Source organism: Phodopus roborovskii, unplaced genomic scaffold (genome assembly GCF_943737965.1).
Source record: "Phodopus roborovskii unplaced genomic scaffold, PHOROB, whole genome shotgun sequence".
In the NCBI taxonomy this organism is placed as follows: domain Eukaryota; kingdom Metazoa; phylum Chordata; class Mammalia; order Rodentia; family Cricetidae; genus Phodopus; species Phodopus roborovskii.
In genome coordinates this window covers 35,164,496-35,190,657 of record NW_026126418.1, presented here as the reverse complement: position 1 = coordinate 35,190,657, position 26,162 = coordinate 35,164,496, and the positions used below count along the sequence as shown (strand labels likewise).

Below are 26,162 nucleotides of genomic sequence, written 5' to 3'. Positions count from 1 at the left end.
CTTCTAAAACAAAGTCTTCTGCTTCACTGGGCATGGCACCACGGCCTTTAGTAGCAGCGCCTGGGAGGCAGAGGCCAGCCTGGGTTACATACTGAGTTCCAGGAAAGCCAGAGCTACATAATGAGGCCCTGTCTAATTTAAATAAGGAACAAACACTCTTTGCCTCAGTTCCAAGTCCAAAAAGAACAGCCTAACTTTCATCTAAATGTGCTTTAATTGCAAAACTCTAGCTGACCAATTACAGTATTCAATATGAACTTCATTACCTTTTTTGCTTGTGTAATAGTAGTGGGAATTGAACCTAGGGCATCATCCATGAAGGACTAAATTAAATTCTCTAACTCACACCCATATATTTTTATATACCTATAGGGTCTCACTAAGTTTCCCAGGCTGGCCTTGAATTCACACTTTGACCCAAGCAAAGTGTGCTTGTGACCTTCTTCCTTCAGACTGGGAAGTACCACCGGAATTACCCATTTTGTATTAAGAAGTATAAGCTAGTTGATACTTTCAAGTGTAATCAACACCTTAATTCTCCCAATTGCCTCTGATCAAGCTGAAGACTTCTTCTAAAAGGTAACTAAAGTATATAATTAAAAAGAAACTTGAAATTGAAAATATATCATGAGGCAGTGACAATTGCTTATCATTCAAAACTGAATACTGAGTGTAGTGTGGCCTCCAACTTCCTTCCCTTGGGCTCACGTCCCTTTCTTAGTCCTTATTAAACCTTCTACTAAAGACTTAGCTATTCCAGGAATGGTAACCATGCAAATAGTAGAAATACTCTTTCCCATGATATTAGGACCACACTGGGGAAAAGGTCCTTAGGGTCAGCACCTTTCCCTACTTCTCTTTTGGTTTTATTCGTCTTATTTTATTCATCTTTTGTCAGATGAAAAACAAGTTGAGAAAATAAATACAACAGACTAAACAAAGTAGACTTTATCAGACACACTCTTCACAAATACTTTCTCCCAGAGCTTAACTTATTAGCATTTCAGAAGAAAAATGTATACTTCCATAGCCCAAAGAACTGACACCCCACCCTTTGAGGATGAATGGAATTAGTTGAATTATAAGCAGACATTCTAACCCTGGTGGCTCACAGGGTCTGGGGCACTCACCACAGTTCTCCTCATCTGAGCTATCTCCACAGTCATTTTGGGTATCACACTTCCAGCGGAGAGGGATGCAACGGTGATTTTTACATCGGAAATCCCCAGGATTGCATGATACTGCCTCTGCAAAGAACAAGCATTTTTAAGACTTCATAAGCCAAGGTCCCAGCTTCCTTATGACACAGTCTGAGAACTACGTTTGCAGACATATGGATGGCCCTTTTATTTCCTTTGATGAGGGGCAGGGGTGGTTGAGATGATATTTCTATGTAGCCTTAGCTGTCTTACCTGCCTCTGCCTCAGAGATTAAAGAAAGGTTTGTGCCACTGTGACTGGCCCTTAAGGTATAATGTTTGTAATTGGCAAGAGGCTTAAAATGGAGTCAAAGGAAGAATCTATGTCATTGCCTCTAGTAGGTTTAGACCTAGTGTTATTAAAATAACTCATTATCTTTTTTTTCCTCTCTCTTCTAAACAATACAGACTCAGACACTTTGGTTTCAAGAGACAGTATATACTTAATTTTGACAATTTCCATTAATTTGTTTGGTCTTTTGTCCATAAGTTCTTTCCATGTTGCCAAAGTGACTACAGCTGCCTAATAGATGATTATAAAAAATCACAAAGATACTCAACATATGATGGTCATAAAATAATACATCTAGATTTGGAATTACCTCCTTTGAGGCATGTTGTATCTTCTGCCATCTGTGAGATCAGACAAGCTATTTAAACCTGTCATGTATGAATAAGGATTCTACACCTGGGAGAAATTAAACACGTTCTTTAACTTATTGCATGCTTTGGAACCAGATGTCATTTAAGACAGCATAAATTAAGTTTCCTCCAATAACTACTTTTCAGCAGCATACGTGGGAAATCTATTATTATGACAGAGAGCAGCGCTTGACACTGACATCTTCCTCCCCCAGCCCTGGAACCCTTCCTACCACAGCCTTGCTCATCACTGTTGTCCCTGCAGTCATCAACACCATTGCATACTGCCCACTGTGGGATGCAGCGGTAGTTAGTTTTGCAGCTGAATTCCGTGTGGTTGTCACAGTTATAAGCAGCAGTCACTGAAAGGCAAGAAAGCAAGAAATGAGAACAGGAGTGCCAATCCTGCAGGAAACAGTGCCAGAAGGCTCCTCACTGTGGCTGTACAGAGGACATGGCGCCAGCATCCAACAATTACCAGTATGGCAGAGCCCTAACTTTTCTTGCTATCTCTGTACCACTCGTTAGTGTTGTGATGTAGGCTCAAGTGGAAGAGGCATGAGGTGGTTTGAATGAAAATGGCATCCATGGGTCCATAAAGAGTGGCACAATTGGGAGGTGTGGCCTTGTTAAGTAGGTGTGGTCTTGTTGGAAGAAGTGTGTCATGGGGGTGGGCTTTGAGGTTTCAGACTTCAAGCCAGGCCCAGTATAAATCCCTCTTCCTGCTGCCTGAGGACCCAGATATAGAATTCTAGGCTACTTTGACACCACCATGTCTACCTGTGTGCTGCCATGCTTTGCTCCATGATGACAATTAACTAAACCTCTGAACTATAACCCAGCCCCAGTTAAATGCTTTCCTTTGTAAGAATTGGTATGGTCACAGCAATAAAACTGCAACTAAGGAAGCACATGTACCTAGTTTGAATAAAACCCCTGAATTGAGATGCTGTTTCTGCGTGTGGTAATATGACCATTCACTTATCGAGAGCCTCACTATAAAATGGTTAAGCCTCAGGTTCCTGATCACAGTATTTCTCAAATGAAAAAGTGCTCCATATACCTTGCTGCTATCATGTTCCTTGTAACACTTAGTGCCATGCTGGGGAAGTATGGCCAGGGTCTGGTTACAAATAAAAGCCATTCAACTATACTTTATCTTGCAGCGATGAAGATTGCAGGGGAAAACAAGAAAGGGTACCCCCTTCCCTTGGACTGAGGTGGAGGGGTGTGTCCCCACCTGCTTGCCTCCTCGTTCTGCCTTTGCATGGCCCACCCCAGGGGACTCACTGCATTCTTGGATAGGTTCATCTGAATAGTCTCCACAGTCATTGTCTATGTCACACTTCCAACTCTGTGGGATACAGCGGCCATTGTTACACTTGAACTGGCCAGGCTTGCAGGTCCTGCTGGCACAGTGCGAACTGTCTTCATCAGAGTTATCCTGGCAATCATTCACTGAGTCACACTGCCAGGCCTCTGGGATGCAACGCTTGTTGGCACACTGCCATTCATTGGATTCACACCGGTGATGCTCTGCAAACAAGGAATTTAGTCAAGAATGGGAGTGCAATCTGGAGAATTCTATCTTAACTTCCTTTCACTGGGTTTACATTCTAATGTATTTGTTGTTACCAAGGACCAATATTCTTATTAGAATAACTGACAGTCTCTTACTAGACTCTGAGTTTGTGATTATTGCTACTTTTTCTTCTTTTTCTTTCTTCCTTTTACTTTATTTTCATTTATTTGTTTTACTTTTTTATTGTTGTTGTTGTTGTTTTGAGACAGGGTTCCTCTGTGTAGCCCTGACTGACCTGGAACTCATTCTGCAGACCACTGGCCTCTGCCTCTCAAATGCTGGGATTTAAGGTGTATGCACCTGGCATATTGATACTCCTGAAATAAAGTCCCTGTTTCATTTTATCTTTCTTTCTCAATGTCAGCTCAAGGAGGATTCTATCCTAGCACATAGTGGAAACCACCCATCTAGAGAGCCTACTATTGACCCTAGAAGTCAGAATCAAAACCTTTATTAAAATGGATATAGGACAGGCCCTAACTTTTCTCAAAAACATTTTTTTAACTCAGGATTTTGAGTTGATTCTACACAGTCAACTTCTGAAAGGCAAAGAGGACAGAAAGGAACCCAACGTACCACAGAGAACCTGGTCTTCATCAGAGCCATCAGCACAATCCTGGCGAGCATTACACAAGGCCTGGGGACTTGTGCAGTTGCCATCCCGGCACTGAAACTGCCCCAGACGGCAGAAGCGGTGTGGGCACAGATCTGGTTCATCAGAACCATCAGCGCAGTCTTTCTGTCCATCACATTTCCACCATATGGGAATACACCTGCAAAGAAAGGAAAGCCTGTAGAGACCCATCAAGGGCATTGACATAAGCAATATCCACATGGAAAAATGAATCAGACCCTGACTTCCAGGTAATGGGCGGAGAGGAGGGCATGGAGTTTAAGCTATGCTTTCAGGAACAAGCAATTGAGTATTTTCTGGAAAGCTGGAAGGCTCTAAAGATTACCGAATGCTTACGTCACATTTTGTTAGGGAGGTTATTGTCCCTCCAGGTCCCATCACGGCTTCAATCCCAAATAAGCACACGGACACTATATTAGTTATAAAACTGTTGGCTTGGGCTTCAAATTGGCTAGCTATCTCTAAATTGTTAACCCATATCAATTAATCTATATATTGCCACGAGGCAGTGGCTTGCCTGTAATCCGGCATATTACTCCTTCGTCAGCATGGCATCTCTCCAGGGCTCCTGCCTACCTTTCCCCGAATCCTCCCTGTCTCCTAGTCCTGCCTATCTTTCTGCCTCATTGGATGAACAGTGTTTTATTTATCAACCAATAAAAGAAACATATACAGAAGGACATCCCCCATCATCTCCTCTTTTCTGTCTAAATAAAAAGAAAGGACAGATATATGCTAAAGTCTCATGGAAACTTCTCCAAAGTTAATGACATCATGGATCACAAATTGAGCTTTAAAAATGGGAAAATGGAGATAATTTCTCTTTAGACAGTCCACAGAATGGAGGAAAGTCTTTATCTGCTTTAACTCATGTTTTGGGCTAATACTCAGAATTTACAACGAACTGCAACACCTAAAAAAGCAAAAATGAGAAAACAGACACGTCTCAAAAAAAAAAAAAAAAGAAAAGAAAAGAAAAGAAAAGAAAAGAAAAGAAACCATACAACAAATACAGGCAAGTATTGTGGAGCAAAGAGTCCTAATTTACTGCTGGTAGGGTGCAATCTAGTATAGCAAGGCTGGTAATTTCTTAAATTAAAAATGGACCACTGCTTCTCCTATACCCAAAGAACTCCATATTCTGCCATAGATACTTCCACATGTATTTATTTATGCCAAGGAAATGGAACCAGTTATGAAGAACTAAATATGACACACATACACAACAGGGTTTGCTCAGCTACAAAGAAAAATGAAATTTGTTGGAAACAGATGAATCTAAAAGCAGTAACCCTGCTTCCCACCTAACTCTTGCTTGAATTCCCCCAGTGGCTGACATGAATGGACAACAGATGAAACCCTGGCAATGGTAGCAGTGTACATTTAAATATACTCCAGCCCCAATCCTCAGGACAGTTTATCAAGAATACTTTCATTCTCAATAAACACTGGCCTGTTTTGTATAGGCATTATCTCTGTGATTAACATGTCTTTTACTCAAGGAAGACAGAGAGTTTGATGCCACCAATGAGCCAAACCAATTACCCAAAATCTCAGATGATGGAAACTTACACTCACAGTACACAGAAGGCAGAAATAGGAGATCTGCTGTGAGTTTCAGGACAGCCCGGGCTACATAATGAGCTCTAGGCCAATATGAGCTACACAGCAAAAATTCATCTCAAAAATCCAAAAAGAAAATTCCCTGCCCAACCCTGTATAGCCTCCAGGGTTTGCCCAGGAGGAGGCAAGCAAAGTGAAAGGGGGAATGGGATGGGTGCCTCACTTTTCATTGTTACCACACAGGAACTGTGTGCTGGAGCACGTAGGCATACAAAGTGTTCGGTCTCTCAGCTGAACAGTCTGGAAGTCATCTGGACATGCGCAGGTGAAGCCTTTCCCTCCGGCTTTGATTAGGCACAGATGAGAACAGCCACCGTTGTTGGTACCACAGGGATTGTTCACTGTGAAAGGCAAGAAAGCCTTTGAGTGTCAAATACACAGAGCTGGACATGAAATTAATTTATTACCTCTTAACTAAAAGCAAGCTATTAGTTTTTGTCATTTTCCCAACATATAAATAAGACTGATAATGATTCTGATGCTTCTCCAAGTCCTGGGAAGTTTGCATTCATGTGCCAGATTTCCAATGTGGGTTGTATTTCTCAGCAGACACTATCAATTTCCCCCTTCATCCCAATGATTTAGACAACAGAGTTTGGACACCAGAAGCATGCATGAATAGCCTGTGTACTGTCTTAACTTTCCCAGTCATTGCTTGAAAACAAAAATTAACTTAATTTCCAGGAAGACCATATGAAGAATATTAACATTCAGAAAGAAATACTGAATACTATTACATTTATAATTCTCATTTTCCCTTGCTTCTAAGTTTGTCAGATGTTTTTAGCAATATATCAACAAAGTAGAGTCAGAAAAGTCAACCTGTCCCCTGGAAGCACTTCACATATCTTCTGGATTATGTCTAAAGCATTAGTTAATGTTAATTGAATGAAGTAGAATAAAGATTCACAAAGAAAAAAAAATGTGTGCTCTTCCAGCCACCATTATTTTTTAGAAGATGGGAATAATAACATTTGGATGATACAAAACATGCTGTCATATGTAGACATTTTAGTAACTATTTCAAAATGATTATAATTTCCTTTTAAATTTGACTTTCATATTAAGGGATAATTGTTAAAGGTGTTGTAATTGCAAACTGATAGAGCTACAGAATGTCCTTATTTTTCAATTGGTTATTTAACTCACCTTAAAGTACAACAGTCCTCTCACCAAAATTCTAATTATGGGGACACCTATAATTCTCTTAGGAGGTATGGTTGGGTGAACTCAGCTCAAGGTCAGCCTGTGTCTAAAAAGCTAAGAGCTTAAGCTGTAGCTCATTGGTAGAGCCCTTATCTAGGATGCACAAGGCCCAAGGTTCTATCCCAACAATGCAAAATATAATAAACTCCTCTTAATTCTCAAAATGTGTTTCAGTAAGCTTCCTGCAAATCCTGTTCCATAAAGCAACTGCACCCTAGTCCTTCATCACCTACTCACCAATCGGCTGCCTGTATGGATGGTACACATGGATGTCAAAGGGTCTGTGTGTTGTGTTTACCAGCACTACCCTATTTGACCCATCATATTTGTTTCCCTTTTCGACCGTCCTTGTATTCCAATCTGTCCAATAAATGGTGTCTTCAAAAATGGTGATAGCAAAGGGGTGAGGCAGCGTTCCATCATACACTGTATGTCGATGGTGGCCCTCCAAATCAGAGAACCTGGTGGCAAGAAGAACAGAGTAACTCCTCTCATCTAAATGTCATCCAGGATCAGTGAGTGAACCCATCAATTAAGAAAATTCTACCTCTCTGAATCTCTAAGGAAAGCAACAACTAAACTTAAATGGCAAATGACATACTCAAAAACTGAAATAGCCACAGATATTGACAAAATCACCAGTGCCTAGCTGTGATGGAGGTATTATGAGTTAATAATCTTTTATGCTGGTTCTACTGATTTCCTAAGATGATCATCATTCTATTCTTGTTACCTAGATCAGTGTGTGTGTGTGTGTGTGTGTGTGTGTGTGTGTGTGTGTGTGTATGAGTGTGTGTGTGTGTATCTGTGTGCCTGTCTGTCTAAGTTTGGGTATATGCCTTCAGAAGCCAGAGGCATCAGATTCCCCTGGAGATGAAGTTACAGGAGATTGAGCCATTCCACATAGGCACTAACTAGGAAGACGTGAACCCTGTCCCCTACTCTGAATTGCTGAGTCAACTCACTAGCCTCTTGTCATCCTATCCTCACTTTGTAGACAGGCAATAGCTGGACACTTATTCTCAGACTGAGAATACAGCTCAATTAGTAGGAATTCAAAGTCATCCCTAGCTGCACAGAAAGCTTGGAGTCAATCAGGTATACATGAGATCACGTCTTTAAAAAGAGAGAGAGAGAGAGAGAGAGAGAGAGAGAGAGAGAGAGAGAGAGCTCAGAGTGACTCAAAGAGCAAATTCACAGTTGATGAGATGAATTCCCTGAAAGCACCGCCTGGCTATTTTATAATTACTCAGCTTGATTTTTTCTGAAGATACATACTCGATGTAACCCAGGTGAGCATCTGCCCAGTACAAGTGATCGTTGGTGTAATCAATGGTGATGGCATTGGGCCATGTTATCTTGGTAGAGATAATCACAGACTTATTGGTTCCATCCATGCCAGTTCTTGCAATGAATGCTCGAGAACCCCAGTCTGCCCAGTAGATGTGCCTATGGGAGCAAACACAGAGGGCTCAGTCCCTAAAGCCAAAACGACACCTGTTCTCCATTCAGAGAAATGAAGTTCACCTGCCACAGAGTCTCTCAGAAAGGAAAAAGAGCTGGCCAAGAGTATCCACAACAACAATGATGGTGAACAGGTGATGCTCAAAAACGGACAATTGTGGATTTCCATGGCTTTTATGCCACTGAAATTTTAAATGTCTCTGAAATTGTTCCATGCATGCAACTCAAAATATAAAAAGTTAAATCATTGCAAAGACAAGAGTCCAGCTGATGGATTTCCTTTGAATGAGCCACACTGCTCATTGCACTAACCCCATTCACCAAGCAGGAGAAACAGAAGACAGATCCCAGCCCATAAGCAGCTACATGAATAGGTGACTGGATACATAACCAAGCAGTGCAAGGTGACAGAGGAGAAATACCCATTTTTAGGATGAAGGACAATTCCCCTGGGATTTCCAAAGCAGAAGGTATTGTTGGCATCCACACAGTGCTGGGCTAGCATTCTGCGGTGTCGACCTTCAAGGTCGGAGACAAACAGGCATTTCAGACTGGCATCCAACCAATAGAGTTTCCTGTAATAGAAAGACAGGGATTACCATTGGAGCTGCTTTATTTATACACAGACAGCCCAGTTTCCAGCTCCCTGAGAGTCACACATACATCTGTTTCAAGGCACTTTTCCCAAACAAAAGACAGCACAGGGAAAAGGCTACTAAATGTTTCTACATACCCCAGTTGAAAGGACCCATTCTCTAGTGGCCTGAAAACAATTAGCATCTTTAACATTTTTACAAATTGCATGGTTGGAGAGATGGCTCTTTGGATAAGTAGGACCTGAATCCTCAGTGAAGGCACAGCAGTGCACTTCTGCCATCATAGTGTCCCTACATAGACAGCCAGCCTGGCACATGCAGTGGTAAACAAAGAAATCCTGTCCTCAACAGAGCAGAACCGGTTCCAGAGCTTTCTTTTCTTACCTGCTGACCCAGTCTACAGCCAGACTTTCAGCATGCAGTAATCTGTGGCTTATGATAGTCTCCCGGTTCGTCTTATTCAAAAACATGCGCTCAATGATTTTTTTCTCGGTGTCAATCCAGTATAGCCTCTTTTCTACTCTATCAAAGTCCAGGGCCACAACATTGCCCAGTCCTTGCAAAATCAGGGAGTAAAGTGCTCCATCTGCAGTTAAGTTTCTCAGATAGTAACGGTTGCTGAAGATGAGATAGGGCTCGATGTTACTGTTCTGCCGACAGGTCTTCCCATCTGGCTCGCGGATGTAGCCAGGGGCACACTTACAAACGTAGGAACCTACTACATTCTCACACTTCTGGCTACAGAGTTGGGGCGACTCCTTGCATTCATCAATATCCACACAAGTGCGTTTGTCAGACATGAGCTTGTACCCAGGGAGACAGGAACAGTAGAAGCTGGTTATGGTGTCTGTGCAGTTGTGGTCACAGCGACTGATTGAAGTGTCCTGGCACTCATTAATGCCTGCAAGCAAAAGACAGAGAACCTAACCTATCATCCATGGGCCCACAGTTACACTCAAATCAGTATTCCTACTAGACAGTGCCAATTCTTAGCAAATCATAAAGAAACTGTTTGCTGAGATTTTCAAAAGTCAGTAATTTTTCAACTTCTTCCCCAGCTTAATCTCCAATTATTTACACAGTGTCTTAAGTTTCTATAATCAAATTCACCTAGATAACACATATTTCAAACTGGAGAAAAACTAAGTTTAATGTTTAAAGTCAGTCTAATAAGCTGTTAATTTCTGTGCAACACAGTAAACTTGCTTTTCAAAGTTTACAGCACATTTGAAATTGTTTAATAATCAAATTATACACATTATGTACATAATGTGTGTGTGTATATATATATACATGTATATTAAAAGTGTGATATACATTAATAGCAGTCATTCATTTTTCCAGGTTCTGTTACTGGAACAAAATTATAGGATATTCATCACACTCTACCCAGCTTAGCCCTTCACCACAGATTTTAGCAATTACTACAACTAGTACTTTCAAGTTGACATATTCTTGGACTCCTAAGCTAAAATCATCTTGTATCAGTCTCCCAAGTAATTGGAACATTAGTCACAAACTACTGGGCCCAGTTCTCAGTAAGCTTTAAAACATATGATGAGGGAAGGAACCGAAGACAAGAGGGGGCCCAGCACGCTCACTTGTAACATCTTTCCATTTCCATGGTGTGATACCCACACCCGGATGAATCACAAGCTACCAGTGTGATGGTTGCATTTATCTTATGGGGTGGAATAAGCTCAAAGACAGGTATCCCAACACTGACAGTGTAACAGGTGGCCACGCTGCCCCCCTGCGCCCATCGTCTGTACCAGAACACATACTTAAGGAATGACACATGCAAAACCCATGGAGTCTGGATGTTTAGTAGGCTTTTAAGAGGGCATTCCCTTTTCAAACCAAACATTTAAAATTGGGTTCTTTCGTTCCTACAGAGCATCAGGAATGGCAGTGCAAGCCTATAATCCCAACACTTCAAAGGCTAAAAGGAAGAGGATTTCCTGAGCTACGTCGTAAGATCCAGTCTCAACAACAACAACAAAAAATCAGGGCCAGGCATGGTGACGCCTGCCTTAAATTCCAACACTTGAGAGGTAGAGGCAAGCAGAGCTCTGTGACTGCTAGGACAGCCTGGTCTACACAGCCAGAGCTACAAAGTGAGGCCATCTCAAAATAACAAAATAAATAAATGAAATGGGACTCTTCATTAAAACTAAATATTAAAAACTTCACCATATGCATGTGTAACATCTAAATAAAACATACCCTTTTAAATTTAATCTTTTAATATTGATTAACACACAAGACTTGCTTTATGTACTGCAGCAAGTAACTATTTAAAATGAATGATATACATATATGTTCACTTCCCCAAATCTCCATAGCATTTTCATTCTGGATTTTCTGCATACATACTTGGAGTGAATTTGGCAAATGTATTTGATAATAACTGGCAATGAACCAGTGGTGGGAGAAAAATAGATACATTCTTCATTTTTAAGCCATTTTGTCACAAGAATGTCACTATGAATAAACTCCTCAGAGAATTTGAGCCATTGATAGTAGGAAGTTGAAACAGGAAGAACTCATTATATAAAATTTTAGCTGGCTTCCTAACATTTGATTCCAGTCTTCCAAGATGAAAATGAAGAAAGAGCAAGCCAATAACTCAGTCCGAGAATCCGAGGAGGACCACCATGTTCTCTGCAATCTGGATGACTTATTGAGCAATCCTCTTAAAGGACACCCTGAATATTGTTCTGCATATACCAAGAAACCATTGGAAAGTCCTGAGAGACCTTAAAGGTGTGAGAATCTACACAGTTCCCTGCTCCACCCTGTACTCACCACAGCCTTTCTCATCGCTGTTGTCCGAGCAGTCGTCCACGTGGTTACAGACTTTCCCTATCTCAATGCAGTTTCCATTGTCACAACGGAACTGATGAGGTGGGCATGTGGGTTCTGGGGTGTGGCATAGGTGCTCCTGCTCATCGGACCCATCTCCACAGTCATTTTCCTCATCACAGACAAAGAACTTAGAGATGCATCGTCCGTTCTGACAGGTAAACTGATCTGCATGGCAGGGTGGGTATGAGCAGCCCCTCTCGTCACTGTAGTCCCCACAGTCATTACGCCGATCGCACCTGTGTTGTGAAATGCAGGACCACATTGACCATTTTTAACAAAGTCACAAGGCCTTAGCCTTCTACCTACAAAATATCCACATATTCCACCAGTCTTCATCTCTGAAATAATCCATGGCATTCTACACGACTTCTCCTGGTGCTGGGGGCTGCATAAATAAATATGGCTATAAGATTGTTCATTCACTGTTTCATAGGACAAAATAAAATGACTCATACATTTCTAACTAGTGGGATATCTTATGGACACTAGGACTATTCCAGACAGACACAATGCACAGAAGTCCTTAGCATGAACTCTGGGTCCTATAAAATTGTTGTTGGATGTCTTTTCAGAACACCTATCTTCCCATTGGGGTAAGGTTTGCATTGGCAGATCACTTCATATAACCCTACTCTTACTTGTCATGATATGTGAGTTAGTTATGGTAATGGGAAGGAGAATAAAGCCAGTAGATTAGCAAGAAACAGTGGGAAAGGAAGAGCGTATGTTGTAATCCTAATTCTGATACCTAACATTCCAAGGTTCCTAAGGATGACAGTTTTCTGATAGAGCATGAGCCACACTGGTCTATAGTCCCTAGAATATCCTAAGATTCCATAAAAAAGCCATGCTTACTGAACAGGGTCAGGGTGACAGTTAGTCATATGTATAAAGAGATTTAGGATAAATATAGACAATGCAAATATTTGATAATTCATTAAACAAGTAACCAGAGGCAGAGTGCCATGAGATATTAAGGCACCAAAGATGAACCTAATCAGCTTTACAGCCGTGCACTGCCCATGTCTACTAACTAGAGCTGCCATCCATGACCATGGGGTACTGCCAACTCAGTTTAGACCCAAAATGTATGCATAGCTCTGTGAAGAAAGCCTTGGTCAAAACAAATTAACACTCTAGGAATTCAAATAATTCCCAAGTGATCTGAGTCAGCAATGTTTTCCTCTATCTAGTTTAATTCTGACTCAGGAGGGACGTGGAATAGAAGCAAATCACCAGATTTCTAGGCACAATTGCATCCCATTACTCCAGCAAGTCTTCCTGCCATAACTCAGTCTCACCAGGCACCATCGCAATGTCCCCTGTCCCACACTGTCAAATGGAGGAACACACTCTGCCTAGCAAGAGGATGTACATTCACTTCTGAAGTCACTCAGACTGTATATCCAGAGCATGAGCCCTATATCTCCATTTCCACAGAACAGTTGCTTTATTTTGTTTTGCCTTGTGGTTTTACTCTGCTATGGTACTGGCAAAAGCAAAATACAAAACTGAAAGGAATGAAGAAATGCCAGGAAACCAGAAAAGAAAGGGAAGAAGAGAGAAAAAGAAGAGATGATTGAAGTCAGTAAAAACCAGGAGTGATGGAGCAGGCAGACGGTGATAGTGAAAGCACAGGAAGCGAAGCAACAATCAAAACAAAGGCCTGGGGTTTGGGGATATATCCCCATCCAGGAGTGACGGTACTGAATACCAGGAAGAAAACCCTTAACCAGGTACAAGATGGCTCACGTTCTCTACCCAAATATCAATTTCCATATCACAAAGCTTTAAGAAATGCTGCTTCACTACAATACAAGCCAACACCAGGGCACAAACTGCACCAGTTAAGTGGTGGCTATCTGGGCTTCAACCCACAAATACACTTTCTGTCTGTCCTTACTCACTGTGTCATTCACTGTGCAGTATGCTAAGACCCTGCTGGCAATTTCCAACCTTCATATGCTATGAAGTCGTATGCTGTGACTTGACCATTTTTCGTCTTCAAGATACCACACTGTATAAATCTTGGCCACACTTTACTCTGGATACATCTCAGGATCTATGAATGGGCATCTGCCACTAACACAAATGACCCCAGGCCTCTAAAGCTCTGATCTTTCCATCTCCTTCTCTATAAAAATAGTAGCCTGAAGTTTCCTGGTGCTCTCAATACCCCTATGCCTTAAACTTAACCCTCCTATGTTTCAGTATCCAAATGCTTTGGTTTGTTTTATTTTTGTGTGGGTTTTTTCCTCCTTGGATTTTTTTGAGACAGTGTTTCTCTGTGAGTAGTCCTGGCTGTCCTGGAACTCACTCTGTACACTAGGCTGGCCTCAAATCCCACAGAAACCTGCCTGCTTCTATCACTCACAAAAATGCTTAATATCTACGTTCACCTGGGAAAGTTCTACAGTATTTCATCAGCAAACTCTTGTCACGGTTGCTTTATTTTGATTGAGGCGTCTGTTAGTCTCTTTATCCCTTCTAATCTTCCCTCTATAGCCAAATATTTACTACACATATGGGTACTATAAAAAGAAAATTCATTTTAAGAGACCCATTAGGATAAGAAGTCACTCCACATGGAATTACAGAATTCCCCAGACCAGCAAGCTGTGTTACGAATTTATATTCTGCATGAGAATCTGTGTTTCCAACTTTTCCAACCTTCTCCCAGAAAAAGATTTCAAAAGATTTAGCCTTTCCACCTGACATTCTATAATCTTAGCTGCCCTGAGCCAAGCTGTGCTTGTTGGAGCTGTTATTTTTCTTATAGCAGAGAGCAAAGAGAGGAACAGTTCTTATAGCCAGGCCTGCCCCCAAGTGGAAAACTAAGAGGCACATGTCAAGTTAAAAGTCATTTATTTCTTTGCCCTTCCTTTTGGAGAGAGGCCACATTATGGCTTTCATGAACCCTAGGGTCTTCTGGGACCACATCAACCATAAAATACATAAATTACCATATTGGTAAGAGGTTTAATGATGTTACATATTAAAACTTTCTTTAAAACTTGGATGTCAAAAAAATCCAAACATGTTCTCAGATAGCCAAGAGTGATATGAGCACTAGGCCCTGTGACCATTGTGCCTAATGTGTGAGTCAGCCCTGCCTCTGTGGATATTTGGGGTATAGAGAAAAATGTTTGAATTCAAGTTCACCTGAAAGATGGCAGGATGCACCGTCCGTTTGTACAGGTGAATTCTCCTGCCAAGCAGGTTCTCATGGTGCAGTTCTGCAGCTCATCGAGGCCGTCACTACAGTCTGCATCACCGTCACAGACCCAGGATAGCGGAATGCACCTCCTGTTTGAAGTTCTGTCATTTCTACAGGTAAACTGGAAAGCGGAGCAGTTCCTAAGCTCTGAAACCAAAGCAGACAAGAATCTCTCAGAGTTCAGAAATTCTCTTGTTTTGTAGTCGTTAACACTCTCAAGGAAGAAAACAAGAATAAAGAGGACAGACAAGTCATGTGAACACACACACACACACACACACACACACACACACACACACCATTTAGTTCTCCGTGAACCTTCAGAAAACTACCCCCATTTTTAAAATGCTAACAAATTTTGACAACGTGCTTTATATCCTACTGTGTCATTATACCAGAACAAAATGAGATTACTATTTTGGTGCCAATCTGATGGGTGAGAAATGACATCTCAAAGTCAGACGAGGACCAAAAGGACAAAGAGATGGCTCTTTCTCCTCTAAAGCTGGGGCTTTTCATTACACATAGCAAGCACCCTCAAAGAGCCAGGTTAAGAGAGGTCAGAGAGGTCAGATAGTGTAGTTTGAGGAGGTGATCAGGAGGTGAGATACTGATTCAGAATCATTAATGCCTTGTCCAATCCCACCACAAACAAGACATAAGAGAAATAGTTCCAGTAAGTCATCAGTGACAGAAGGGATGTACAGCTGTGTCCAAGCTTCAGGAAACTCTGTCCTTGCTGTTCTAAGAGGGAAAGAAGTGATGCTAAAGCCCCTTGGACAACATATTCATGTTTTTCCAGCAACAACAACAAAAAAAAAATACAAAACAATGTTATGGGTATAACAACCACTTCCTTTCTTTAGTTTAAATTATTTTATATTAAGAAAAAAATTTTGCTGGGTGGCATACTTCTTTAATCTCAGCACATGGAAGGCAGAGGATCTCTGTGAGTTCAAGGCCAGCCTGGTCTAGAGTGAGTTCCAGTACATCCAAGGCTACACAGAGAAATCCTGTCTCAGAAAAAAAAAATTTCATATAGCATATTTTAATCATATCCCCCCTCCGCTAGCTGCTCTTAGATCTTCCCCACATCCCTACCCAAACAGAAAAAAAAAAAAAAGATAAAAAACAAAAGCAAAACTAAGAAAACCAAAACAAACAAAGATCAACAAAGCAAAATGAAACAAAAACCCACAAAAATTCCACTGAGTTCATTTGTGTTGGCCGACCACTCCTGGGCAGGGAGCCCACCAGTCATACAGTGTTGATATGCATACTTAACTCCGTTAGAGTACCAATTGCGGATTGTTATCTCAGTTAAGAGTGGGTTGGAATTGGAAGGATCTGAGAGGAGTTGGAGGGGAAAGAATATGATCAAAATACACTGACTGAAAAGAACAATGGCACCTAGTAATCTACTGATGAATACTACAGCATACTAATGAATGCTTCCTGGGTGATCAGCTGAGCTCCCTTCAGCTACTCTAGAAATTTAAGACAGAATTTCCATTCGCCACGTGCGAGTGAAAATGAGCATCAGGTAATTTTGCATCATTGTAAAACATGTGATGATGGGCATCTGGTTAAACAGAAATTTCCTGACAGTTGGATGCTCCAGCCATCAAATCTGAGTTTACTGGGTTTGTTAATTAACCTGACTTCACTCACCACATTGATGCCGTTGGTCCTCATCACTCATGTCCCCGCAGTCATTATCACCATCGCAGACCCAAGTGCTTGGGATGCACCTGCCATTATCACACTGGAACTGGTTGGCTGTGCAGGTGTTCACAGTGTGAACTGAAAAGAGAGAAACGCTCAGTGAAGAGACTGGAATCTCTGCTTTGCAGCCTGTATCAAGGACGTTCAAATCTGGTTCATGGCGATACATCAGGGATACATGAAGAGTCAACAGCTGTCAGATCTTTGAAATGATTTTATAGAAAGACACAAGAGTGGTTTATAGTGCAGCAATATAACATGGAGTAAGGCTGCCAGTGAGGTGCATATCACAACTGAGAAAAACAGTGAATTGAAGAACAAAGTATAAGATACATGGACAGAAGACTGCCAGTGAGATGTACAAGTATGAGACACATGGACACCATTGCTGGCTTATTACAGGGAGGATGCACAGTACACAACTTCCACACTTGTAGATTTATATATTTTTAAACAATTATATATTTTAAAATAAGCATTCATTAGAATTAATTTCCAAGTTATGTACTCACCTAACAGTTATTATTTCTCTATACAGACTGTCAAAATTCTATGTCTTTATCTTCTACATATTTTTCAGTGTGAGGTAAGAATACGAAATAATACTAATACTACTATTAATAATAATAATAATAACAACAACCTGGCCACGAACCTCTAGTAATCAGTCACAGAATTAAACTCTGCAAAAGTCAATGGAAACCTGTATGAATTTAACTCTAGAACTATGCTTACGATGCCCCAGACAAAAGGCTTATATGATGCTATATAGTGCAATAATATAAAAAAATAAATCTAAATGCTTAATAATTCCACTCTGAGGAATACGATATATCATTAAAGAGGAGCACAAAAACTATACGTAAGGATGAGTGGACTTTTTCCACCCAGTGTTGGAATATTGATGTGTCTTTGGGGCTACATGGTCTGTCACACCTACTTAGCATCACCATTACAGCAAAGAAAGTAACCATGGATGATATGTGACAACGTTCATCTAGAAAGACAAGTCCCTGGTCCACGGCCGCACTTTTCAAATTCTACATCATAATATGATTTTCTGACAGATTAAAAAAGCAATACAGAATTTACATCTTTTAACACAGTGACTTACAATAATTATGCATGAATGCATTAGAATGCTTGAAAGTAAATAGCAGTCTTTGAATACATACAAATAACATACAACTGCCTCAGGTACTCAAGAGGGCCGGGCTGGGGCACCTCACTCCACAAACAGACATGGGAGAAACCATGTGCGCATACTATGTGCCCTCCTCTGTGTATGTGAAGAATCCAGTCACTTCCCTATCTTCCTACAGTCTTAAAAGGCTCAAACAAAAATTCACCAACTCCAACTGCGAGCCAGCTACGACTGAGCTCTGTAAGCTGGGCAATCTACTGGATGCATCACCACCTCATTTCATCAGCATCAACTAACAGCTTCCCTATTCCTTGCACTAGCCACTCTTCGGTGAACACCAATGGGATGGTTTTGGCATCCCTCTGGGAGCAGGAACAGAGGGAGGGTGAGTGCCTAGCTGTGTAGCTCCAGCATTTGAAGTGTGAGAGGATCCACAGTTTCACAGTGTGCACCCTAAGCTTCCCATGGTTGCTTATTCTTACCACAAGTGGAAGGTTCATCAGAATGATCAGCACAGTCAGCTTCACCATCACAGTACCAAAAGCTTGGAATACAGCGAGGAGGGGAGACACACTGGAACTCATTGCTGTGGCATGTTTGCGAGGCTGGAGGATAGGCACAAGATTAGATCACAACCAGGCTCCCATCTGCTGGCCATCTGCCTGTATCTTTAAACTGGTTAATTGCTGCCAGAAAAGGAAGGCTGGGGCTCGGGAAACAGACTTTTCAATAAGTTTCTATGGGGATGAATGAGCATAAGATACAAGAGGGAATTATTTCCCCAGTTTTCCTGGAGTTTTGTTCAAGACTCCACAAACATGTGGTATAAGTAACAGTCTCAGCTATTCAAAAGGCTGAGACAGGAGCATCACTGAATACTGAGCTAAAGGACAGCCTAAGCGAATTAGTGAGATCATGTCCCAATAATGTATTGATTTTTATTACATAATAAAATATTTAAAATGCCAAAGAACTGTCTTTGTGGTAGACAACTGTATATAATAAGTCTTGGATTTTTTTTTCTTGTTTATTTGGTTTTATTATTATATTCATCATTTTGGTTTTTCAAGACAGTTTTTTTTTTTCCAGTAGTCCTGCCTGTCCTACAACTCACTATGTAGCCCAGGCTAGCCTCAAACTCAGAGGTCCTCTTACCTCTACTTCCCAAGTGCTGGGATTAAATGTTATATTAAAAGCATGACTTTTTAATTAAGTGAATTTTATTAAATTGATTAATACCAACTCTGTCCCTCACCACAACCTTCTAATTATAATTTTCAAAATTTGGCAAAATTCTTACCTATTCATTGTAACTCGGAATTGTTAGGGTGGATGAGAGACTGCTGCTTTTGAACCTTACATGGTCATGTTAGATTCTAATGTAAGGGTACAAATATTAGAATGGATAATATTGTCCCAAAAGAAATCTTGTCCTTCTACTATAAAAGGCTCCCCCTTCCTGGTTGGTCCATAATAGCTGATGGATTTGCCAATGAACATATATTGGAAAGCAGTAACTCCAACCTTCCCAGCCCTGTGAGATTCTGGCTACTTGTGCTGCTGCTATGGCTGTACCTGATTACTTCTCTAGCAGATTTTTGTGCTGTACTGTGGTTTCCTGATGATGGGATCAGAAATTCTACTACAGGGAACTGGTAAAATATTAAGATATACATCTTTTTATACTAATCTTCTCAAAGTTGTTAAGCTTGGGGAAGACCTTTTCACTTCCACTGTTCATAGAGGAAATTTTCATAAACTTTGTTACTAAAGGTCACTACCATAATGTTCAGAAAACAACTGTCCATGGGTTTCCAGAAAAATATGCTTGAAGCATGAGACTCCTCATGTCATGCCACTCGTATCTTAAAGCAACTGCCTCCCACATCTACTTCCAAACTATGAAAGCTAGCACATTTCTGTGAGGTGTGGTCACCTCACTGACAGAGACAGTTTTATCACACTCACCGCAATAAATGGGATTTTCATCACTCATATCTCCACAGTCATTGTCTCCATCACACAGGAAAGCTCGGGGAACACAAATATTTGTAGTCTGGCATTTTGTGAATGAAGGCAGGCAAGTACGGGGAGCTTTAAAAAGACAACCAGATAGATGCTTAGAACAGAACTAACAAACATGTTATAAACAATGTCGATGTTACCAGACTCAGAGAATGGTCCAAACCACAGGATGGCATGATCAAAGTGAGCAAAAAGGAACAGCTCATGCGAGCAGTGGTAAATAGAATCCCAAGTTGGGAAACATGTTCATGAGGTGAGTTTTCAATCTAGCAGGCACATACAGACCCATCATATTAAGCAAACAATTCAAATATTAGGTAGATGTACTTCTTATCTTGTTTAGTTCCTTATAACAAACACTTGAGTTTTAGTTTGTTTGTTTGTTTGTTTTTTCAAAGAGCAATAGTCCTTACAGAAAAATTTCATCTCCTATGTCCTAAAGTAAAATATACTTACGGCAGTTTTTCTCGTCTGAGGTGCCATTATCATTGCAGTTGTTTATGCCATTGCAAACAAAGTCAAGGGGTATGCACCTCCCATTGTTGCAAGTGAACTCGGTGGTGCTGTTGCAGTTCCTGAACAGGCACCCCTCCTCGTCACTGTTGTCGCCACAGTCATTGTAGTAATCACAACGATAGTGATATGGGACACATCGCCCATTGGCACAAGTGAAAGCTGTCGATCGGCACGTGTGAAAGGCTAAACGGAAGAAAAGACCTTGAAAGTCGACTGCATCTTCTTACTCCATTGACATCAAAACTGAAGATGGACAGGCAGAGACAATGGTATCATGGTGCCCTTGGTGCAATGTTGCCATGCCCCACAGCCTCTCTTACAAGATCCCTGGTGACCACTCAGTTTTATAGACTTTGAGTCTAGGTAACATTTCCAGTCTATTCAGAGACTCTAAATGTTAATGCCAAGATTTTAATCTAATGACTTTACTCACATACACACACACACACAAAGGTGACTAAACACAGCAGGATTTTGTGCCAAACAGTTGCACAATGACATCTTAACTCCCAACAAGAACACTGAGTTCAGCTTACCACAGAGAGTTTGCAGTTCATCACTACCATCACCACAGTCATTGTCATTATCACATTTCCAATCCTCATTGACACAGTGCCCGTTGAGGCAGGTGAACTGGGACTGACTACACCGGGAGCCTGTGTCCGCAATGCAGTACTTATTATCATTGGCCAGATACCAGCTGCCTTCGTGCGGACACTGACACTCAGCTCCATTTGGACCTGGGGCAGAGAGAAGCACAGGAACCGTTCTTAGTCTTCCCTAGAATGGCAAACATCTTACAAACGAAACACCATCCACCACTATATTCTGAGCTGTTCTTCCATTAAAAATAACTATTACCCATCTACAACACAATATTTCATATTCCTGTGAAACTGTCCTCATATTTAACCCTAAAACTATAAACAGCATCTCCTAAACAGAAAAATGGAGCAGAAGAAGTCTTCATCTTACTCCTTCCCTCCAACAAGCTTAATCTGCCTTTACAAAGCCAATCCATGAAGAACAGAACAGCAACCCACACCGTAACTCAAAATAGAACCCTCCATTAACCTGCAATTAAGAATTTCAATTTGTCTTCTATTTGGAAATAATATGCTTGTGAGCTCCCTTACCAAGTGTCAACACCGTTGCTGTCATTGTCACTCTATGCTAGTGTTCATGCTCCTACTCAGCCCTTTACCTGGTGCACAGATGTGGCTGCATCCTCCATTAAACTGATCACAAGGGTTGCTGCACTGTTGCTGCTGGTTCTTGCGGACTGTGGAAATACCCCTAGGCTGGACGGGCAAACGAGTGGTCATTGCAATCAGATCTGACCCGTCATACTTGTTGGCCCGGTAGATTTTTTTAGTGAAGAAGTCTGTCCAGTAAATGTACTGGCCATAGACAGTCAAGCCAAAGGCATGAAAGGCAGTGCTGACGATGACTTCACGGTTAGTGCCCGTGAGAGAACTGCGCTCTATCTTCTGCCTAAAGCAAAGAAAAAGAAAAGCAATTGCTAAAGTGGAGAAAGAATCATGATGGTTAGGCCTGGCAGTTATTCGTGCCACCTCCAATGGCTATTCAAGTGGGGCAGACATATATAGTGCATGCCATGTGTTTCCTTCTTGGTGATAGGAAGTTTATCATACTCCGGCCTACATAGATCATTTAGGAAGAGCCAGGCTAGCACTTCAAGCTGGAGTGGTCCATGAAAAGACTTGCATAATGCGTGGGTCTGGAGTGAAACACAGTAATAAAATTTAATGGTCTTGATTGTTTTGAGGAATTTACTTAGAATAACACAAAACATCACTGATGTGGTTCAAATAAGAGAATGGTGGGGGGGGGGGAGGAATCAGAATATCACGAGACCAAAATCTGCAAGGGGATACACACGTAGATAAACAACTGTAATAAGCAAAACCCCTTGATCTCTTACATCCGGATAACTGCAATGTGCTTACTTGGAGACATCCCATTATTGCCTTACAAGTGCTTAAAAGGCGAAAAAGGATTGGATTATAAAGAGGGTCCAAACCAACAGACACATTATTCAAATCTGAGGCCTATAGTCAGAGATTAAGTTATTCCACTGTAACTTTAGGTACACATAGGGATGCAAATTTACATGTCTTAGGATACAGTCACAAAGCTAGAACATAAAACAGTTCCTAAAACTTTAGTTCTATATTTAGGCAATATCTCTCTGGTTTACCAGATTCTCATCATATTAAGCAATCCACAGGAGAAACCTACAGGCTAGCATCTGCCCAGTAAAGAAGGTCAGTCTCAAGGTCCAAAGTGAGGCCATTGGGCCAAATCAGGCTGGTGTTCACGATGGGCACCCGGAAGTTTCCTGCCAGTGTGGCTCTCTCGATTTTGGCATTAATACCCCAGTCAGTCCAATACATGTACCTAGTCATCATCAAACAGAAGACAAAATTAATTCACAACAAGGAAGCCTTTAAAGACCTTTCCACTTTTCACAGTGGCAACATTCTTTAAATGCAAATAACAATCAATTTGTATGTAAAGAGTACTCCATTCCTTCCTACACTACTGAGTCAGACTATGTAAAAATCACTTAAAGCTCTGTTTCTGTATAAGCTCATAGATTATTATTTTTCTCTATGCATATAAAGTAATTTCCGTCACCTACTCCATTAAGCAGATAAATCAAGAAGACTGTAGCATACCCTCGGCAAGGATCTAATACAATCCCTCTTGGTTTGGGAACATGGGCTATCACAGCACGATTAGATCCATCTTCGGCCACGGAATTGATCGTCTGGTTTGAATAGTCACTGTAATAAATTCTTCTATTTATCCAGTCAAAGGCAATCCCATCAGTAATGCCAATATCTGGATACAGACAAATAAAGACACACATACATGAAGATGTTAGAATCTCACCATGCATTAAGAATATTCAGTCTGCTGACCTCCTTATATCTACTGCCAAAGTAAATTCCACCTCGTATGCACGTACCTGAAAGTAGGACAATTGGAGAGCTGGTCCCTGAATACAGGCTTACATATGAAATCTGGCCACTGACAGAGGTTAGCTTCTGTGTGAAGAAGATTCTATTATTTCTCCGGTCATAATCCAGTGCAATGGCAGCTCTTCCCACATTTATCTCCTGGAAAGGTGGGCTATGGTCTTGAGGGTCAAAGTGTAAGCTTCTCAAGGAATTGTTGAAGGCATAGATGAGGAAATCTTCTCGGGAGGTAACACAGCTCTTGCCATCGTTTTCCAAAGTCCCAAAGGCACACCCACATTTGGGGGTAGACAATTGAGGTAGAGCAAAGCAAAAGTGGGAACAGCCACCATTACTTTGCAAACAAGGGTTGTTGTTAAGCTCTGCTGCAGAGAGGGGCTGGACATGCTCATCAAAGATGGTCACATCCCGTAGCAGGTTGATGTTGTCTCTGATCACTTCGGGTGGATCTGTATTCCCTGGTTCCTTGCTAGCCTGGAAGATTTTTTTCAAATTTCTATCAACCCATATGATAGACTCTCCAAAAACAGTGATGCCATAAGGAGTTGGGTAACGACTGCCATAACGAACCACTTGAGACTCTCCTCCATCAAGGTGGATCCTGGCAATTATATCTAAGGAATCATCAACCCAGTAAATATAGCCTGTGCTGTGATCCATTGCCAAGCCCCGAGGTGTGACAATGCCTTCAGAAACAAGTACAGTTCTATTGGTACAGTCAAGAAAAGAGCGTTCAATCTTTGGTTTCTGCCCATAGTCAGCCCAGAAGAGGTATCTATTCTTAGGGTCAACAACAATATGCCTAGGCATATCCACTGAGACTTTGAGAAGAACACGGCGGTAGGTGGTATTGATCCGTAGTACTTCTATCAGTGTTTCAGATACAAAAGCATTAGTGAAATAAAGGTTTCCTACAAAAAAAAAAAAAAGAGGATGCTGATGAATGGAAAACCAAGAAGAAAATATAGGATACACCATTTCCAAATATAATAATGTAAGTTTGAGGTGTGATCAGTATGTTGTCTTTTCCAAGACAATAAATTTCATTCATAATTTTATAAAGATAAACATTTATCTTTCTGAAAATTTAGAGAATGTTTTTATTTTCTCAAAAATCCTCAGCTTCCTTCTCACTTGTATTAGAATTCACGGCCAACATTGCAACATCACAACTCACTTCTTACTACAAAGTGTATTTCTTTCTTCTTCTACTTAAAGCATCAATCTTTAACATTCATATCAAAGACTCTAAATATACTTTAACATGGTATAGTATGTACTATAGCCTAAAGAAGTCAGATTGCCACCCATGTTCTCAAACCTCTTTGTACACAAGATCAATATGAAGTCTTTTTTTTCTTTTTGCATTTCATAAAACTTTATTAAGAAGAAACCTATGCCAGTACTTCTATGTAAATAATGATGACAAAGAATCAAGGGAAATACATGACAGATCATATATAGACAATAACTTACATTATCCTTTATATAATCAATGTGTAGTATTAAGCAGAATTTAATTCTCTTTAAGCAAAGATTGTTTTGCATATACCGCCTTCTCTTTATCTTTCTGTGCCTTTATCATTTGTTTGACTTTAAGCAATTCTGCCTGGATAGCTTTATCTCCTGGAGCCATCTCCTCCTGTGCCTTCTTAAGGTTTCTATGGCTTCCTAACTAGATGTTTTTATCCACTGACTTTCTAAAAGCCGTCAAATCCAAACTCCACTTCCCTTTGGTAGTAAGGTATAAAATAAGTTCTAGAATAACATACCAACCATGTGAAGTACTATAAAATGAATGCAGTGTGATGAGTAGAGAATGCTAGATCTTAAATTACTGATTCCAGGTAAAATAAGTCAATGCACTCTTTTTTACTGTGCACATGTTGTTTCTCAATCTTCCTCAAACATATCCAGAGAAATTAGTGTAATGCGAAACGTGTAGCTGATGTTTTAGATGGGGTGCTGAGATATGGGGTACCCATCTCTTTTAATCCAGGGTTGTCAAATAGTGCCATCAGAGAGTATTTCAGGCTTTGATCGTTTGTTTGTATGTTTGTTGAAATGAGGTCTCTGGTATCTCAACCTTGCCTTAGGTTCACTATGTAACTGAGGATGCCAACACACCCAGACAAAATACATGGTTTCTCCTCTAAGGATTCAGCTCTTCCATTGACAACACCAAATGAATGGGCAGAAGTTTGTCACAGTAAAACTGTACAAATGCATGTGTACATTTGTCCCACTGGCCATACTGTGTTGACGCTATTCAGCCCCTCCATCAGAAACAGTATACCCTTAGAAACAGGAATTAAGAATCCATGGATAGCTTATCTAACTTAACTACTACATTTACTATTACAATGCAAGTTTATATTTAAGTATTATCTACATATCAAGATCAGTAATGTATAATGGTATCCATTTTTACTAGAAAAGTGTATTTCTCGGTACTGTTAAGAATGAGTGGTAATTCAAACCTAAGTAAGTTAAAATAACTAAGAGGAAACACACCTTGTGATTTTTTTTATACATTAACAAGGAAACAATTAAGAATCTGCAATTACCCTCACCAAGAGTGGGCCCTGTACCTCTCGTAGGCGGCACTGTAGGTCTGACCCTGTTGATATAGCCTGGGGGTATGACAATAGGAGCGTTGACTGTCACCCCTCATATGCCATCTGGTGGCATGGGTGATGGAAAGATGCCCTCTCCTT

At 40.8% G+C, this 26,162-nt stretch overlaps 1 protein-coding gene across 1 annotated transcript in view; it reads right to left on the bottom strand.

Moving 5' to 3' along the window:
- The window catches only part of Lrp2 (LDL receptor related protein 2), a 145,728-nt gene that overhangs the window by 30,427 nt on the left and 89,139 nt on the right, over window positions 1–26,162 (bottom strand). Inside the window, exons 39-58 of the mRNA XM_051184531.1 lie at window positions 23,436–24,356; window positions 23,143–23,308; window positions 22,703–22,861; window positions 21,645–21,934; window positions 20,977–21,180; window positions 20,381–20,623; window positions 19,868–19,993; window positions 18,382–18,504; window positions 16,702–16,833; window positions 14,976–15,177; window positions 11,754–12,049; window positions 9,330–9,846; window positions 8,772–8,924; window positions 8,164–8,334; window positions 7,123–7,346; window positions 5,843–6,020; window positions 3,999–4,195; window positions 3,131–3,376; window positions 2,074–2,202; window positions 1,131–1,247 (exon numbers count right to left, since the gene is read on the bottom strand). Coding sequence (XP_051040488.1) covers window positions 1,131–1,247; window positions 2,074–2,202; window positions 3,131–3,376; window positions 3,999–4,195; window positions 5,843–6,020; window positions 7,123–7,346; window positions 8,164–8,334; window positions 8,772–8,924; window positions 9,330–9,846; window positions 11,754–12,049; window positions 14,976–15,177; window positions 16,702–16,833; window positions 18,382–18,504; window positions 19,868–19,993; window positions 20,381–20,623; window positions 20,977–21,180; window positions 21,645–21,934; window positions 22,703–22,861; window positions 23,143–23,308; window positions 23,436–24,356 — 4,794 coding nt within the window. The remainder of the gene's footprint in view (window positions 1–1,130; window positions 1,248–2,073; window positions 2,203–3,130; window positions 3,377–3,998; window positions 4,196–5,842; window positions 6,021–7,122; window positions 7,347–8,163; window positions 8,335–8,771; window positions 8,925–9,329; window positions 9,847–11,753; window positions 12,050–14,975; window positions 15,178–16,701; window positions 16,834–18,381; window positions 18,505–19,867; window positions 19,994–20,380; window positions 20,624–20,976; window positions 21,181–21,644; window positions 21,935–22,702; window positions 22,862–23,142; window positions 23,309–23,435; window positions 24,357–26,162) is intronic.